This window comes from Raphanus sativus, chromosome 6, assembly GCF_000801105.2.
Source record: "Raphanus sativus cultivar WK10039 chromosome 6, ASM80110v3, whole genome shotgun sequence".
Classification (NCBI taxonomy): Eukaryota; Viridiplantae; Streptophyta; class Magnoliopsida; order Brassicales; family Brassicaceae; genus Raphanus; species Raphanus sativus.
This window is the reverse complement of record NC_079516.1, coordinates 43,315,997-43,334,358: the sequence shown is the minus strand read 5'-3', so window position 1 is coordinate 43,334,358 and position 18,362 is coordinate 43,315,997. Positions and strand designations below refer to the sequence as shown.

The 18,362-nt window shown below is 33.6% G+C and overlaps 1 protein-coding gene across 1 annotated transcript; it reads left to right on the top strand.

The window, feature by feature from the left end:
* The first annotated feature begins 3,333 nt into the window (after nucleotides 1-3,333).
* Nucleotides 3,334-11,580, top strand: LOC108812463 (transcription factor NAI1). Its single transcript, XM_018584732.2, has 4 exons — nucleotides 3,334-3,491; nucleotides 3,686-4,170; nucleotides 4,518-4,931; nucleotides 11,338-11,580. The coding sequence occupies exons 2-4, from the start codon at nucleotides 3,691-3,693 to the stop codon at nucleotides 11,404-11,406; spliced, it is 963 nt and encodes a 320-aa protein (XP_018440234.1). The 5' UTR covers nucleotides 3,334-3,491; nucleotides 3,686-3,690; the 3' UTR covers nucleotides 11,407-11,580.
* The last annotated feature ends 6,782 nt before the right edge of the window (nucleotides 11,581-18,362 follow it).

Here is an 18,362-nt window from a genome sequence, read left to right as displayed (position 1 = left end):
AAGTTGTATCTAACTTAAATTTATTGAAATAATTATTATATATAAAAATTACTTAAGTAAAATAATAAATGAAAAAATATTTAAGAATTATAAATGTAATAGGTAATTTAAAGACCAAAATGCAAAAACAAGTAATATGAAATGAAGTTTTTAATTTAAAATTTGAGTAGTAACACTTCATATTTTAAGTTTTATTATTTAAATTTTAAATATTTTTTTGAAAAGAAAAAAAATTTATATTCAAAATTGTAAAATGTCTTTTGAAAATACTCTAATACGTTTTAAATGATCATTAGACAGTATATAACTATTTAGTGTCTAGTGCCTAAACAAAGCATAGAGAGATATATATATATATAGTGTACAATTATTATATAATATATATAATTACATAAAATTATTTTTTTGACAATTAAGAGAAATATAGTTAAGTATATGCGATGTTAACTTATAAAATAATACTAGTTTAACACATAACAATAGTTAAACATATAAATTTAAATTTATTTCAAAAATAAGTAAATTAATAATTTTAAGTAAATAAGATAAGTAGTATAAAATATTTATATATAACTAGATTGGAATTTTAAATTTTGAATATAAATGGAATCTGTTTATATGTCCACAATTGTATAATATCCACTTAAAATGTTATTATGTGTGTGTTTATTTCAATTTGTGTAAAACATTATATAACATAAAATTATTATGCTTAACATAAAAGTATATAACATATACTGCATTTTATAACACTAAATTTAAAAGGTGAAGGATAAATGAAGTACATAGCAATTTATGGACTTTCTAATTAGGTGAATAACTAAAATGAACAAAGTAACTTTTGTGCCTTTTTGATATACGGGAGTCTTTTGTGCCTTGTTTTGATATACGGGAGTATCATTTTGTGGTTACCATTATTTACGTTTATCACAATTAATAAGACATTTAAAAAAAATAAAATTTATTAGAAGGCAAAAGATTTTTATACCCTTATTCTTTCTATATATAATAAATAAATATTTAAATAAATATTTAAATAAATATTTAAATAAATAATTAAATAATTAAAATTATGTTTTTGAGTAATAGTTTTCTGAAATTCAAATCCTAAACCTTAAATCATAAACTCTAAATTGTAAGCTCTAAATCCTAAATCTTTAAATGCTAAACTCTAAACCCTATATCTTCAACACTGAACCCTAAATCCTACTACACCTCTCAGATTAGTAAATTCTAGGATTATAAATGTTTTTTTCCTCTTTAAAAGTAAGGATAATAATGGCTAATGTAAATATGAAAAATAGTATCATAAATATAATATTTTTGGCAATTATCTTTGATCAAGAATTAGTTTACATTATTTTCATGTGATGATGAAAGTTTATCGGCTGAGTACAAGCAAACTATATAATTTTTTTACTTTATTTAATTCTAAGAACATGGTTTTAAAGTTTTAGCACAGTTTTAAAATAAAGTTAAAATACCAAATAATCGTTTGGTAAACAATTTACAAATAAAATATTGTTAGATATATTAATTGTTTAAACTAGTATAGATAAAATGGGTAAAAACTACAATGTTTGTGAAACCAATAAAAACTGATATAATTGTATTTTTTGTCAACAAACAGTTAATATAATGAGAAAATTTGGAAAATACATTTATTTGAGATATTAATTTGAAAACTATAATATTATTTAAATTTTTAAAAAATACACTTTTGTAAATGTGAAATGACTAAATTGTCCAATATTTTAATTCTACACTTTTGTAAATGAAATGATTAACATAGATTTTCGTCATCATAATTATTTAAATATTTAAAGTAATAATTTCAAAAAGAATAAGATTTATTTGGTTTTTATTGTAAAATAATACTATTAGTATCTAACCAGTATCTTATTAACATATATGTTAAATGTATTTCTTTGTTAAGAAAACAAATGTTTCCTCTATCTTTTTGAATCGTTTTAGTTCTCCATTTTTGTCAAGCATTTTCTCCTTCCTCTTATTGAAAAATTTGTATGTCCTCATTCGGGTCGGTAAATAATCTCTAAAAACTTATAATTGGGTTCTTTCATGATATCAAACTTAGATTAACTGTGTCTAACTATGCTTAATGTTTTGTTCTGAAATTAGTTCTCCTTTTGTGTTCAACTTATAGAACAAGAAGCTCTGTGTTTTTTCTTCTCGTAATACAACTTATTGTTGCATTTGGGTTTGCCCTAAACATATGCAATGATATCTGAGAAAACATAAGAGCCCATCAATGGATGAACTGGACACAGAAATAGTGAAAACGAAATAGATAAACATAATAATTCTTTTGTGATTCAGTAGCACTTTAAGTTTCTGGTTATATTTAGCTATTAAAAATGATAAACATGAACAACCTAAAAACACATAGTAATTCATGAGTTAAATAAAAAACAGAAATACTACTAAATAGAAAGATAAACTGAAGGGTATTCCTTTTAAAAAATTATAAGCTTAAATTTATCTTAAACATATTAGTATTACTATTAATGTTATTATTATTCTATTATTATTAGTATTTTCGTTTTTTTATTTATCAAAATAACTAAGCTGGAAAAAAATGTCTTTTCAAATCTAGTAAAGGGCAATTTTCAAAAACAAGAAGCAGAAGTGTATTTTCAAAATTTAAACTATTTTTAGAGTATTTTTCAAATTATCCCATAATATAATTGTCTTTTTTTCTGAACACCAAATACTTATATTAAAGTTAAAAACGGATAGGCTAAGTTGGTTACAACGGAAGCAAAGCTTGATGGTAAACTGATAGATGAAAATAGCTAAAACAAGATAAAAAAATAGATGTGGCTAAGGAGAGAAGAAACCCGAAGAAAAGCTTCACTTGTAGTCCTAAATCGACTACAAACATCGTAATCGACTTTAAAGAACCCAATTAATAGATTTTGAAAACAGTTGAAAACCGTCTCTGGAACTAGATAGATCTCTGGAATCGTAATCGACTTTAATATAATTGTCTATTAAAAGAAAAAAGCTTTTTTACAAAAAGGCCTTTTCAATAAAATATATTTATTATATCTATTTCTACTGCAAAAGTAAAAATCAACTCTCTTTTTTTTTGAACAAAACAAATCAACTTTTTACAATTGAATATACATGTGTTTATATAAAAAAACAGATCTCTTCATACTTTATGAAAAACAAAATGCAAACCTACCAGATTGGGTAACCGGTTGCTCGATATTGTGGTATTTTGGACATGCGACTCGTCAGCCAATTTCATAAAAACTATACATTTGTTTTAACCCATATGCTCTTTTCAATATTATATAATACAAACTAATAAAAAAAAAATCAAACACTATCACACCCAAACCAATACATGCCTAAACATTATGAAGCCGCGTCGAGTCCAAAACCACTATAAAGAGTTCACTTCCACATTCACATTCAGAAACACAAAACAAAGACATAATACTTACTCCCCAACAAAAACAAAAGTAAGTATATGCTTTCTTATCCAAATTCTATTCTTTCATAAATACTTCTTTTTTTTTTTTTGGGTTATCATGTTAAAATTTTCATAGTTACTTTGCTTGCTTGATTTCTGATATCAAGAACAAGAAAGCTATTCTTGAAAAAAGACTAAATAATAAGTAAAAGTTTTTGTAATTTTTTTTTTGAAATTCCACAGGCAATATGGAAGATTCAAGCTTTACGGATTTGATGCTGGACACTGACGAGTACTTGATTGATGATTGGGAATCCGATTTTCCGTTGGTGCCTGGAGAAACTACGGATCATCAGAACCCGGTTCTGGGTTCAGGATCCGAATCCAGGTTCATTTTGATACCCGAGAGACCTACAAAGCAACTGAAAGTCAACTCAACATCTTCTTCTTCATCATCATCATCTTCTTCTGGTTCACTCACAACGCCGCAAGTGATCTCGTTCGGGGCTCAAGAACCGATGATGAACGTGGCCGAGACATCTTTTAACTTCTCCAACCAAGCAAACATGGATCAGAATGCTGGGTCCAAAAGGAAAGAGTGTGGTATTAATGGAGGAAAAAGAGAGCCACACCTATTGAAAGAACATGTTTTGGCTGAACGTAAACGTCGACAAAAGCTCAACGAACGTTTGATTGCTCTCTCTGCTCTTCTTCCTGGCCTCAAAAAGGTCAGAAACCATTTCTTTGTTTTGTTTAGCCCACAACTATTTGTTTTAAAAATATTTTGTTTTGAATATTTATTTAATTTTGAATATTACTTTGAATATCTTAAGCAAAATTCCTTTAATAATTGTAAGCATAAGATCCAAACTTAAATAGAAGAACAAATTTATATTTGCGTCCGCGTTTGCATTTTATAAACCTTTCTTTTCATATCTTAAAATGTTTTATTTTATTTAATTTTCCTCGTAAACAATTAAATGTTTAAATCTTTGGTGGCCCATTCTACTCGTCAAATCTTGAATGTGATGTCTTTTAAGGATTGATTATAAACACAATTTTTATGAATAATTAGGCTGATAAGGCAAGCGTTCTTGAAGACGCGATTAAACATTTGAAACAACTTCAAGAACGCGTGAAGAAGTTGGAGGAAGAGCGAGTTGGAACCAAGAAAATGGATCAATCGGTTATATTGGTAAAGAGATCTCAAGTGTACGTGGAAGATGATTCTTCATCTTATTCTTCAATTTGCTGTGCAGCTTCTCCTCCGTCTTCTTCTTTAGATGAAGTTTCCATCTTGAAGCAGACAATGCCTATGATTGAAGCACGAGTTTCAGACAGAGATTTGCTGATTAGGATCCATTGTGAAAAAAACAGAGGTTGTTTAGTTAAGATCTTGAGTTCACTGGAGAAGTTTCGTCTTGAAGTAGTGAATAGTTTTACTTTACCCTTTGGAAATAAAAGTCTCGTTATCACCATTCTCTCTAAGGTAAAACCTATCTATTTTATATTCTTTTTATTTCATAATATAAGTTTTAGTTAAAATTACAATTTTTCTTAAAATTATTTTGAAAAGAAAATTTCATACATATAAATCAAATATTTAACTAAATCATAACATTTATAAAATATTTCTGATTAAATACAAAAGTTTCATAGGAGATATGAAACTAACTTAAATTCTGAAACATATGTGTATATAATATATATATATATATATATATATATATAATAAAATAACTTATAATGAAAAGTGAGAGTAATATTGAATTTTAGCAGCGACCCTGGAATGGGCTAAAGTTTTTCTCTCAAGTGGAAGTAAGATAGTGGAGTGTGGGGCCCAAAATTTAGCAAGGAAAACACGTTTTGCTTTATCTTTTCAACCACTTTGTGGTACTTTTTTCAACTATTCTCACGCAGAAAAGGGAGAAAATCTAGGGTTCTTGTTTCCTGAGATTTGGTGCAGTGTTCGTTTGGAGTTTGCAATCGGTGAAAATTCGTATCCTGAAGGAAAGTATTGAAGTAAGATCAGTTGGTGACCATGTCAGCGGCAATGGATAGAGCGCTCATGGCTATGTCTCTGGAAGAAGAAGAGCAGCCGTTCGAAATGCCGGATCTGCCGGGGTTTTGCTCTAACGAGAAGAACAAGCTGAGTTTGGTGGGTAGAACTTTAAACCCAGAGTGTCAGAAAATGTCTACTCTCATTTGGAAGATGCCAAGAAAGTGGGGAAAAGAAGGGAAATGCCGAGGAATCGCGCTATCTACAGAGCGTTTTCAATTCTTCTTTGATCAGGAACATGACCTCCTCGATGTAGTGGAAGCGGGAGTTCACACTTTCAACGAGTGGGCTCTAGCGATAGAAAGGTGGGTGGAAGAACCACCAGATGACTACCTACAGTTCATCCCCCTGTGGGTTCGTATAAGCAACATACCGATGAATTACTACACAGAGGGAGCGATTCTGGCGCTGGGTGATTTGGTGGGTGAAGTCAAGGAGTTTATTTTTGACCCCACAAAGCCACAAACGCAACCGTTTGAGAGGGTTAAAGTCAGGTTCAACGTCGCAAACCCACTCAAGACAGCCAGAGTAGTAAACATCAAAGGAGCTAAACCGGTGACCATTCATTATAATTATGAAAGGATCCAGAAGCGGTGCTTCACCTGTTTCAGGCTCAATCATGAGCGAGGGATCTGCCCTTTGGTGGTTAAGAAAAGAAAGGATGAAGCTTTGGCAAGACGTCAAGCTATTTCAAAGGAGCTGGAGTCAAAAAAAGTGGTCTTACAAGAAGGTGATCCGCTGTTTGGTGTTCTCTCTGAAGATCAGGTGGGAAACAGTCTGGTGACAGGAAGACCAAAGATAGTGAAAGAGGTACTTGACGAAATGAGACAATACCTGCTGCTTGCTACAGATGAGGATCGCATCGTCAGGGAGGAAAGAGTGAGAAGCTCAGTGGCGGCAGTGGAAGTAGACCCTTATCTGCAGCGCACGGTGTTAAGACTTGAGGCTCCCCCTATCATTTCTAAAGATTTTGATAAGGGCAAAGGGATTGTCTACAGCTATGAGGAGCTCAAGAAACCGAAAGTGAGCAGGGCGCAGTCAGAAAAATTGATGGGCTCAGCCATCAAAGCTGGAACAATGGGACAGTGGGACGATGGCTTTAACTCAAGGGCTGTCAGTGAGGATGCTTATGTTGGTTGCAACTTCAGGGGAACCTCAGAAGGTTCAACGGTATTTAGTACCGGTTCTTCGGAATCAGGTGCTTTGACCGGGACCAAGAGGAAACCCTATCAGCGTAGGCGTCCTCCAAAATCAAGAAGGAAGCCGATACCTCTACTGTTGACTGAAAAGGAAGAGGGAGCTCTCTGGGACAAAGCTTCTGGTAAGAGGATTGTGGGGAGCAAGAAGAGGAAGGTAGAGACTGAAGTTGGGGAGCTTCTAGTCTCGGCGAAGTCTAAAACCCCAAAGGTGATCCCAAGGGAGGGATCGCCCGACGCTTAGATGAACATATTCAGCTGGAATTGTCAGGGATTGGGCCGTGTTCAAGACCTGACAATTCAGAGGCTCCGGGAGATTCGGCGTACGTACTTTCCGGAGATCATGTTCTTGATGGAGACGAAAAAATGTAGGGATATTCTTGTGGATTTGAAGCAGTGGTTAGGTTATGATGGTGTATATACGGTGGATCCTAGAGGCTTGAGTGGTGGCTTGGCAGTATTTTGGAAAAGCAACATCAAGCTAGAGTTCAAGTTTGCTGATAAGAATTTGATTGACATGTTTGTTCAATATGGAGAAGTCAGTTTTTATCTTTCTTGTATATATGGTGAACCCAGTTCAGAAGGGAAGAATATAATTTGGGAAAGGATTTCTAGGATTGGGGTTACTAGAAGAGAAAAGTGGTGTTTGATTGGGGATTTTAACGAAATTCTCAACAATGACGAAAAGACTGGAGGCCCCTTAAGATCTGAAGAATCTTTCAAACCTTTTGGAGATATGCTTTCTGTGTGCGGCATGGAAGAGTTGGTGTCGTCGGGGATCAGGTTCACTTGGGCGGGTCAGCGATGGAAAAAATGGATTCAAAGTTGTTTGGATCGAGCGTTTGTTAACAGGGAGTGGTTAAGAGAGTTCCCGGAATCTAATCAAAATTTTCTAGCCAAACGTGGGTCTGATCACAGACCTGTCCTGTTAAACCTGCAGGCAACTCAGGAGAGAAAGAGGGGACAGTTCAGGTTTGATAGAAAATTTTTATTCCAGCCGGGAGTGAAACAAAAAATAATTGAGGCTTGGAGGGGAAAACAGGAGCCTGCTACCAACCGCTGTGTCACAAAACGCCTGCAAGATTGCAGAGGAGCTCTGAGTGTTTGGAAAAAAGAAAAAGAATTCAACGCCAGAGACAGGATCCATCTTTTGGAAGAGCGGTTGGAGTGGCTCCAATCAAGAAATTACCCATGCTGGCATGCTGTGAGAGTGATAAAGAAGGAGCTCTGCAGAGCTTACAAAGAAGAAGAGCTATATTGGCGGGAAAAAAGTATGGAAAAATGGTTAAAGTATGGGGATCGCAACTCTAACTTTTTCCATGAATCAGTTAAAGCCAATCGAAGTAAGAGGAAGCTTACCAAACTACGAGATGCCAGTGGGATGGAGAAATGGTCTGAAAGTGCTAAAGCGCAAGTGGCGATTGATTACTTTCAAGAGCTTTTCAAATCTTCCAATCCCCCCACCTATCAACCGTTCTTCCAAGGTATGAGAGCAAGAGTCACACAATCTATGAATCAGGGGTTGATAGCGATGGTGACAGATGAAGAGATAAGGGAAGCAGTTTTTGATATCAAATCCTCAAGTGCTCCTGGGCCAGATGGGATGTCGGGTCTCTTTTTTCAACAGTACTGGGGAGAGATTGGCCCGCGGGTAGCGCTAGAAGTTAAAAGATTCTTTGAAGGAGAAAGGATGCCAACAGACTGGAACTTCACCTTCATATGCCTTCTTCCGAAAGTACAAGATCCAGAGTACATGACTGACCTAAGGCCGATAAGTCTCTGTTCGGTTCTGTACAAAATCATTTCAAAGATCCTGGTAAGACGCCTACAGCCCATTCTTCCTGAGATCATATCGGTTAATCAGTCAGCTTTCGTAGCGGAAAGGTTGATCACTGATAACATTGGCATAGCGCATGAATTTGTTCACGGCCTCAGAGTTAATCCTATGCTTATGTATGATGGAATGGTGGTGAAGACCGACATGTCCAAAGCTTATGACAGGGTAGAGTGGTCTTACCTAAGGTCTTTGCTGGAGGCTCTTGGGTTTGATGCGAGATGGGTTTCTCTGGTCATGGAGTGTGTCTCGTCAGTTTCCTATGCAGTGTTAATGAATGACCAGCCTTTTGGAAGGATCAAGCCTCAGAGGGGGTTGCGCCAGGGTGATCCTCTTTCCCCTTTCCTGTTTGTTCTATGCACAGAGGGTCTTACTCACCTGCTGAACTCTGCGGAAAGCTCCGGTCTGCTCCAGGGTTTGAAGTTTTCAGAGCAAGCTACATCAGTGAATCATCTACTTTTCGCTGATGACAGCTTGTTCATGTGTAAAGCGACGGAGAATCAAGCGAGGGTCTTACATGAGGTGCTAAAAATATACGGAAGAGCGACAGGACAGACCATTAACTTGCAGAAATCGGCGATCACATTTGGAACTCAGGTGGAACCTCTATCGAAGCTTGCTATTCAGGGGATTATTGGCATTGTTAACGAAGGAGGTTCGAGCAAGTATCTAGGACTGCCTGAATGTTTCAGTGGATCAAAAGTGGAGTTGCTGGCTTACTTAAAAGGGAGGGTCAATGGAAGGTTAAATGCATGGTATCTGAGGAAATTATCTCAAGGGGGAAAGGAAATATTATTGAAAACCTCGGCGTCTGCTCTACCTGTCTTTGCGATGTCAGTTTTCAAAATTCCAAAAACGCTATGTGTCAATATCTCAAGCGTGATGGCCAACTTCTGGTGGGGATCAGATGTGCATCTCAAGAAAATTCATTGGATCTCTTGGGATAAACTCTGTCTTCCAAAGGAGAGTGGGGGAATGGGTTTCAGAGATTTGGAGGCTTTTAATCAAGCTCTCTTGGCCAAACAGGCCTGGAAAGTCCTCTCCAATCCTACTTCCTTGCTGGCTCAAGTACTTAAAAGTAGATATTTCCCTCACTCTGGGTTCCTGGAAGCCAAGATGGGAGATAGACCTTCTTTCGCCTGGAGAAGTTTACTTTTCGGAAGGGAATTGCTTGTCAAGGGTCTTCAGAAGAGGGTTGGTGATGGAAATTCCATCTCAGTTTGGACTGACAAATGGCTGGAAGATGAAGGGGATGGTTATGGTCCTCGTGCCCCATGGATCAAAAACTGCACTTTTGATGTCAACCTGAGAGCCAGGGAACTGATTGACTTCCAGAATAGAAGATGGAACACGCAGGCGCTGAAAGAGAATTTTGTGCCGTCTGATGTTCAAATCCTGCTAGAGAATCAACCAGTGACTTCTAAGGAAGATTTTTGGGTTTGGAAGTTTAACAAATCTGGTGCATATTCGGTTAAATCCGGCTATTGGTTGGCAGCTCAGCTCAAATCCAAAGATCTCCGTAGGGATGTGGAAGCTCTACCATCCATTAATCCCCTGAAATCGGCTACTTGGAAGGTTCAAACAGCTCCGAAGATCAGGACCTTCATCTGGAAGGCAATTTCTCAAGCCTTACCCGTGGCAGAATGCTTAAGAGAAAGAGGTATGAGCTGTGATGATAGGTGTCAACTGTGTGGATTTGAGGGCGAATCAGTGAACCATCTGCTGTTCAGTTGTCATCTTGCTCGAAAATGCTGGGCTCTGTCTAATATCCCTTCGCCTTGCAATGGTTTCAGTGTCTCCTCTGTTTACACAAATATGTCATACCTGCTGAGCTTGAAAATTGATAAAAGAGTGGAAATCGAGACGAGGCGTAGCTGGCCATGGATTCTGTGGTACTTGTGGAAGAATAGAAATTCCCTTATGTTTGAAGGGAAAACTTTTGAAGCAGAAGAAATTGTGGCCAAAGCTAGAGAGGAAGCTGATGACTGGTTTCTAGCGCAACAAGTGCAGGAAGGGATGGAGCTAGCAGAGGAACAGATCTCCACTGCTGGGGATACCACGATGCTACAAAATGTTCCGGTGGGATGGGTTCAGTGTGAGTTCGCAATGGATTGGGCGAAAAGGGATGAGAGCATGGGAGCCTCATGGATTGTCAAAGATGATAAAGGCAAAGTGTTGGAGCATAGTAGGCGTGCTTTTGTGAAGGTGGGATCTTTGAGAGAAGCTCAAATGGTCTTGTGGTTATGGGTTCTGGAAAGTATGAAGAGTTTGCGGAAACGAAAAGTCAGGTTTGTTTCATCTTTTCATGACTTGATTGAAGCCATCCAAAAACCTGCCTTGCAACCGGCTCGGCAATTTGAAGCGGGAGAGCTCAAGAGGGAGTTGCAGGCTTTCGAAGCGTGGGAACTAAGGATTGGTCCGTGGGCTATAATCAGATGTGCATCTTTCATTGCTCAGAGTGTAAGGAATTTGGGTTTTACTCAGTCATATGTAGCTGCTGGTCACCCTAGATGGTTGGACCATCTCTACATGAATGACAGAGGTGCATCTGGTGTTTAAGTGGGTTGCTGTTTTTTGTTTGGAATCCGCCATGGTTGGCGTTGATGTGTTGGGGTTTAGAGCTTCTAACCCAATTTTTGTGATGGTTGTATAGTAAGTTGTATGCTTAGGTCTTCCCATGTCTTTTTAACATGGTGATATCTATAATATTTCAATTTGGGTTAAAAAAAAAAATATTGAATTTTAGCATATTCAATTTTGCATCCCAAAATATATTGTTTTTTATTTTTCTGTAATACTTCTGCAGATGGACAACAAATTTCCTCGACCTATTGAAGATGTTGTGAAGAACATAAGACTTGCGTTAGCGGAATAGTATTGGGCTAAACCGTTATGTTGAGTTGCATAATTAAAGCAGAGGGAGGCGTGAGATATGGGATTTGTTGAGTTGTAATAGTTTGATTAGTGTTTGTGTGGGTGTGTACTAGTGAGCTGTATAATCTTTGGTTTGATATTCTTCCCAATATCAATGGTTTGATTTGATAACGAAGGGTTGATTTTTTTTTTCTTTTTTAACTCTCTCTCTCTCTCTGGGATCTTGTTGTGTTTTAATAAATCAAACGGAATCGGAGCTGTCTTTTTATGTCTCTCTCCGAATCAAGTTGGTGTGTCTCTTTCGCAAGTTCAATCCAGTTTCGTCTCTTGTCTTGGTTTTATCTTTTTTTGAAAGATATGTTCTGAATCCTCTTCTGTGAAAATCAGTCTTCACCTAATAATCATGCCAGATGGTCGGTTTCAAGTTTCAAGTTTTTCAGATGGATAGGATGAAGAAGATGATGGATTCTAACTCAATCGTTTCAAAAAGGATTTAGTAGAGTTTGGTGTCTGAAAGAACGGTCTAACAAAGAAATTCAGTTTTGGATTGGTTGAGCAATCTCTAGTTTTAAAAGGCTTTCTTACAAACATCCAAAGAATCACGAGTCTCGAGAGAACGCATGAAAGACTCTGTTTCTCAGAAGAGCTGCAGCCGTACACGTAGCTAACCGAATTGTTTCTTAATATGTATAATGGGCCTTAATGTAAACTGGCATTCTCTTATACTTTCTCCGGTTGGGCCTGATAAATATAAAAAGTCGACAACAAAAGAGTCCTTTCTTTAGTTGGCTTCTTTTTTTTGATCGTCTGAAGTGTTGAAACACATTACAAAAGAACCTCCAAAGAAGGTAGTGCCTTATGCAACAAGGCAAGACAACAGAAATTAAAGCAACAATATTCTAAATAAGAATCAAAAGTTACTTCTCTGATTTTCTCTCAATATGCGGTCGTGCAACCAGGAAAGTCCTCCCAACGCCAAATAGGATTGATATCTTCCATCCCGTAGCACACTCTTAGCGATATCTCTAGCTATTCCATTAGAAGCCGCCTTAACACATTCGAACGTCAAGCTTTCAAAACCATTTTTCAACTTCTCCACTTATTCCAAGAGATTGCGAAACCTTAGCCATTTCTGGGGAGAGTTTATCGCTTCCATCACTTCCTTGTAGTCAAGTGCAATGGTTACCTTAGTCATCTGCAAATCTCAGAGACCCCACAGCACACATTGTAGCTCTGCATGATTATATTTATGACTTTACAACTAAGTTTTAAAATCAAATACTGTAGAACTTATCATTAATAACATATCTAGATGCTTAGTCCACGTTCGACCCAGAAAAGACAGAAAACTGACATGGTCCACATTTTCACGCAGATTTTAAAATTGGTTAAGTTTGGATATTATCTTATGATTTTTCTTAACACACATGATATTAAGTGAATTTATAGGATTAATGGTTTTAGATCCTTAGTCCACGTTTGACCTAGAAAAAGACAGAAAACTGACGTGGTTCACATTTTCACGCAGTTTCATTTAAAAATTTGTTTAAGTTTTCTAATACACATGATATTAAGTGAATTTATAGGATTAATGTTTTTAGGTGTGGAACAGACTGAATTAAAATTTGTGAAATTGCTATTCAGATACTGATCTCGGGATTTTGAAAAATGGAATTTGGATCCAAACCTGATTTTTATTTATTTATTTTAAATTAAAACTAAAATAACAATTCATTCATCTATATTATTAAAGTTGAAGTACATTTTTGAGATGTTTGGAAACAAGTATAATATTATAAATGAAAATTATTTGGAAACATGAATAGTAGTATTACATTAATTGCATTTCCATATTTCATTAGCTTAATAATTTTATTAATTATATTACTTTAACATTAATACACATCATTAATTATATTACCATAATAATAATAGTATAGATTTTTATTTATTAGTTAATCAATATAGATTTTGTGCCAATTATAAAATCAAAAAATGTAAATAACTAAGTTTTATATATGGTTAAATGTTCGTTTTAGTAAAAAGAATATTTTAGTTTCAACGGTGGAAAATAATGTAATCAAAAACATTATTCAAAGCCATATTTTTATGAATAAAATAATAACTTAAATAAAAAAATAAAAATGTGTTACATTTATTGTCACTTAATTTTTCATTTAATATAATTATGTTACTAAATAAACAATCTTTTATCAGTTTATAAATCAGTTAGACATGTACATTTTTACTATTAAAGCATAATATTTCTTATGAATATGGTCTAGACTTTTCCAATTAATTACAAATATTGTATGTACTTTTTCGCCGGCAGTATTTGCAACCAATAACAAATCATTATTTTGCAATTACATTAAAGAGTATTTAATAATTCAGTTCTTACCATTTTTAAAAATTTTGTTTCTTAAATATTTACGCCATATCTTTTCAAAATATTTCACGTTATTAATTATTTGAAAGCATTTATTAAATGAAACCTCAAAATAAAATCAAGTTAAAATAACAAATGATTAAATCAACAAAATCATAATACGGTTCTGGATTATCTCAACTTCTTAAAAAGAAGTTAAATTTTAAAATAAAAACTAAAACACATAAACTAAATTTAATAAAATTATAGAAAATGTTTTGAAACGCACAAATAATTTTTTCAATACAGAGAGTGTTGAAGATATAAAATTTTTTATTTAAATTAAAAAAATCAGTGTAAAATAAGTTTTACTTTGAGTTTAATAAATAAAATTATTTTAGTTTCAACCGGTGGAAAATAACGTAATCAAAAACATTATTCAAAGCCATGTTTTAATGAATAAAATAATAACTTAAATAAAAAATAGAAATGTGTTACATTTATTGTCACTTAATTTTCATTTAATATAATTATTTTACTAAATAAACAGTCTTTTTATCAATTTATAAAATCAGTTAGGCATGAACATCTATACTATTAAAGCATAATACTTCTTATGAATATGGTCCTAACTTTCCAATTAATTACAAATATTGTATGTACCTTTTTGCTGTCAGTATTTGCAACCAAATAAAAGTCATTATTTGCGTTTACACTAAATAGTATTTAATAATTCAGTTCTTAACATTTTTAAAAATTTGTTTCTTAAATATTTACGCTATATCTTTTTAAAAATCTTTCATGTTATTAATTATTTGAAAGCATTTATTAAATGAAACCTCAAAATAAAATCAAGTTGAAATAACAAATGATTAAATCAATAAAATCATAATACGGGTCTGAATTATCTCAACTCTTAAAAAATAGTTTCATTGAAATTAAAAACTAAATCACATAAACTAAATTTAATAAAATTATAGAAAATATTTTGAAACGCACAAATAAATTTTTCAATACAGAGAGAGTTGAAGATATAAAATATTTTATTTAAATTAAAAAAATCAGTGTAAAATAAGTTGAATTTCGGATTCAATAAATAAAATCATATTACGGATTTAAAATATATAATTTATCAAAAATAAGTCATAAAAATTCAAAATATATAATTTATCAAAAATCATAAATTTTATTACATAAATAATTTTTCCAACAAAAAATATACCCGCCATTAAAAAATGGCGGGTCAAAATCTAGTTTACAATTGTAACTCCTGCATGTCCTCCAACAACAGAAACATCAACTTCTCGAGGAATCAAGACTCATGACTTCCGCCTATTTAAAACCACGAAGGCCATAAAAGAAGAAGAGAACTGAGCTACCATTTGATTTCTACATGGAAGCCAAGATAAGGAAGATGAGTGCACACCACAAAGGTATTAGCTCTAACAACATCAAGCATGGTGCTTTTTCAAAAAAAAACATCAAGCATGGTGACTCCCATGAGGTCTTCGGATCAAAAGTGCCAGCTGTCTTGAAAACATCAGCTGTGATTGGCACCGTAGATTAACAAAATCTATACTATTAAAAACAATAGAACAGTAGCAATTAGCCTCAAAAACACTAGAATGTACAAGTTAGAAGGGAGCTCTTTGAGCTCATCAATGCGTTGTTAATCTTAATTCGATCATCAAAACATTTTTCTCGAATCAATTCCATAATTAAAAAACCTTAGAAGGTTTGTACTCGTGATCATCTTGAGCTTCATTTCATCTAAGTACCAATTAGCTTCAAAAACACACTAGAGTTTTACAAGTTAGAAGGGATAATGTTGAGCTCATAGAAAGTGTATAGAACTAACTGTTGGAACTCGTTTTTGACGAAATGGTTTAAGACCATTTTCCGGTATGTTTCCGGACGAAGACGTTCGTCGGAATAACCGAATGTTTGACACTACGAAGTAGTGTACTCGTGTGTCAAAATCAGAGTTGGTTTTGAATGAGAAATGGAAGTTCAAAATGAGTTTGGCTAAATATTAAAAATTAGCAAATGTCATATATTGGATATTTGGGTTTGAATTTGTTAGTTGGATATTATGTCCATTACTTATTCATGACTATCTTTATGTTTGTATAAACATAAAATGCAAACCCAAATTAAAAGAAATATTATTTATGTTTGATATGGTCAAATATATAATATATTCTTTATTGCTAAGTCATTAAAAATTGAGTCAAAAGGAATTAAATTTTCTTAATGACAATATTGATTTTTTGACTTTAAGACTCCATTACTCTCTTGTATGTTATGGCTTCTCAAAAGCATAATGTGATGTTTTGTATTTTCTATATAAAGGCTTGTGAGCCATTTAGAAAATTGCATGGAGAGACACACTTGAAAACCAACAACAAATACAATTCTTCCATGTTATAGTGATGTTTTTATTTTATTTATTTTTGTGTCTGAGAGTGCAACACAAAACTAGGGTCGATAGATTCTGTTTTTCGGTGATGGTAAACAGAAACAATGCTGCAGTTGTATCCTGGGAATCTGAGCGCTATGCAACCGTCACACTACGGGGCGTTTAAAGATTTAAGGAAAGAGATTAACCATCTCGACTCTGCAATTTTTTCTTCATTCATTTGTTTCGGTATTGTATTTTTTTGTTTTTTATTCTTATTATTTTTATAAATATCAGTTGTCCCTATCGTAGTGAAATAAGGTTCATACAGTCTTAAATCTTTAAATATTGTTTATGCTTTGCACTAACAATACTGATATTTTTAAAAAGTTTATTTTTTAAGAACAGGTTAAAGATGCCAGAATCGGATCTGTGTTCATCATTGGTTGGTTCTAATAAACAAACCCAGGAAAAGCTGCGGTTGGCCGAATTGAATTTGTTTCTGACCAATTCGTTTAATGTTTAACCTTTCTGTCTATTTTGCAGGGATTGTTGAGCATTTTTTATTGATTTTATTAAATTGCAGAGTTTAATATTTTTTTTTAAAAAAAGTCTTTCTTTTTAATAGAAATTAAAGGTTGACGTTTTGGTTTCCATTGCTTTAACTGGTAAAACGTTTTCTGAAAGAAGAAAAGACGTTATTTGTCATATGTTGTTGATTTGACTTGGTTAATGGTTGCTTTGACTTGGTAAATGATAATTATTTTGCTTTAATTATCAAGAATGGTTTAACGTTTTTGATTTCTTTTTCAGATTTTGGGATAACTTAATTGAGTTATTAAGCATGGATGACCATGAGAAAAAAAACTGATTCAAGTTTCAAAAATATGGTGAAACCATAGTCATAAATAACATTTTGGTTCTTAAGGAATTATGTTATATGAATGGAAATAGATTTTTGTGAGTCGACGCCCTAAACTAAATTTGGGAGAGGTCTGCCACATATAAATCATTTGCCATAAGAAATAAAATGTTTGTTGATATTGATCAAAACATTTGTATTTCGTCAATGCTTAAATGCACCTTTTAAAATGGTTGACCATGCAAAACCAATGAAAAATTTTCAGATCAATATGACTGAAACTGACATGTGTATTGTAGTTTCTAAAGTCAATATGGTTGAGAATAATCATAGAAAATTGTGGTTTTGATGGTACAAAAATATCATGTATTGATATTTATATTTGCTAAAAGCAAAAATATGTTTTGGAAAAATTCAAATCATAGAGTTATAAATCAACTTGAGAGAACTATGAAAGTAGTTGTATCTAAAATGTGATTTTCCGAGAATGAAATGCATTCTAAAGAAAATTGTAACAATTTTCGAAATTGTTTTTATTATTCATTTAAATCTAAAAGAGCTGTAGATTAGCTTTCTAAACTCTTAAGAAATGTTAAATGTAAATATGCATGGTTTTGAGCTATCTCAAGAAATGTGGGGGAAGCTTTGCTTACCAAATAAAATCATTGGCAAGAGACCAAATGAACTTAGTGATAGTTATCAAACTATGATTTAAAAAAAAAAACTAGTGTCATACACTGAGTTTTGTGTATAATGGTTAATTGTATCTTGAGAAAAAAAAAGATGACAAAAATCATTAAACAATTGATCTCGACTAATCTCAAGAGATTATGTTCATTGTGATGACAACCTAGGATCCTTATATTAAAGGTGTGTCATGAGATCAAATTGTAATATCATCAAGAGGAATGGGTTTAGCCTATGAATTAAGATGAGGTTTGGCGGTAACTCTACTTATCAGATTGGAGATCCCAAGAAATAGGTTCAAGGAGACAACTAAGTCAAACTAAATCTGCCCAAAGCACTGTATGACTTCGGTCTATACCCAGTTCCTAGGATGATTAAACAGTGCTACATGTAAGGAATAGAGGATAAGCATTTGCTTTTAATGATTTGTGCCAATTGTTTTGAGATATGAATGGAGTAGTACATGATACTCCTCTAAACAAAACTAATGGCAAATCACCTTGTGGGTGTGAAATGGGGCCGTTTCTAGGAGAATAAAATGGCTATATTCTCTAAAGTTCACTCATGATTACCAGGAATGTTCACGGCCAAAATGAACACAATAGAGAAATTGGTTTTGTGAGAGAATGAAACTGTGTTTTG

Excerpts from the sequence above, each read along its gene's own strand:
- LOC108812463 (XM_018584732.2), top strand. The coding sequence starts at position 3,691 with ATGGAAGATTCAAGCTTTACGGATTTGATGCTGGACACTGACGAGTAC. Across the intron at positions 4,171-4,517 it reads TTCTTCCTGGCCTCAAAAAG|GCTGATAAGGCAAGCGTTCT; the intron begins GTCAGAAACCAT and ends ATGAATAATTAG. Across the intron at positions 4,932-11,337 it reads TTATCACCATTCTCTCTAAG|ATGGACAACAAATTTCCTCG; the intron begins GTAAAACCTATC and ends ATACTTCTGCAG.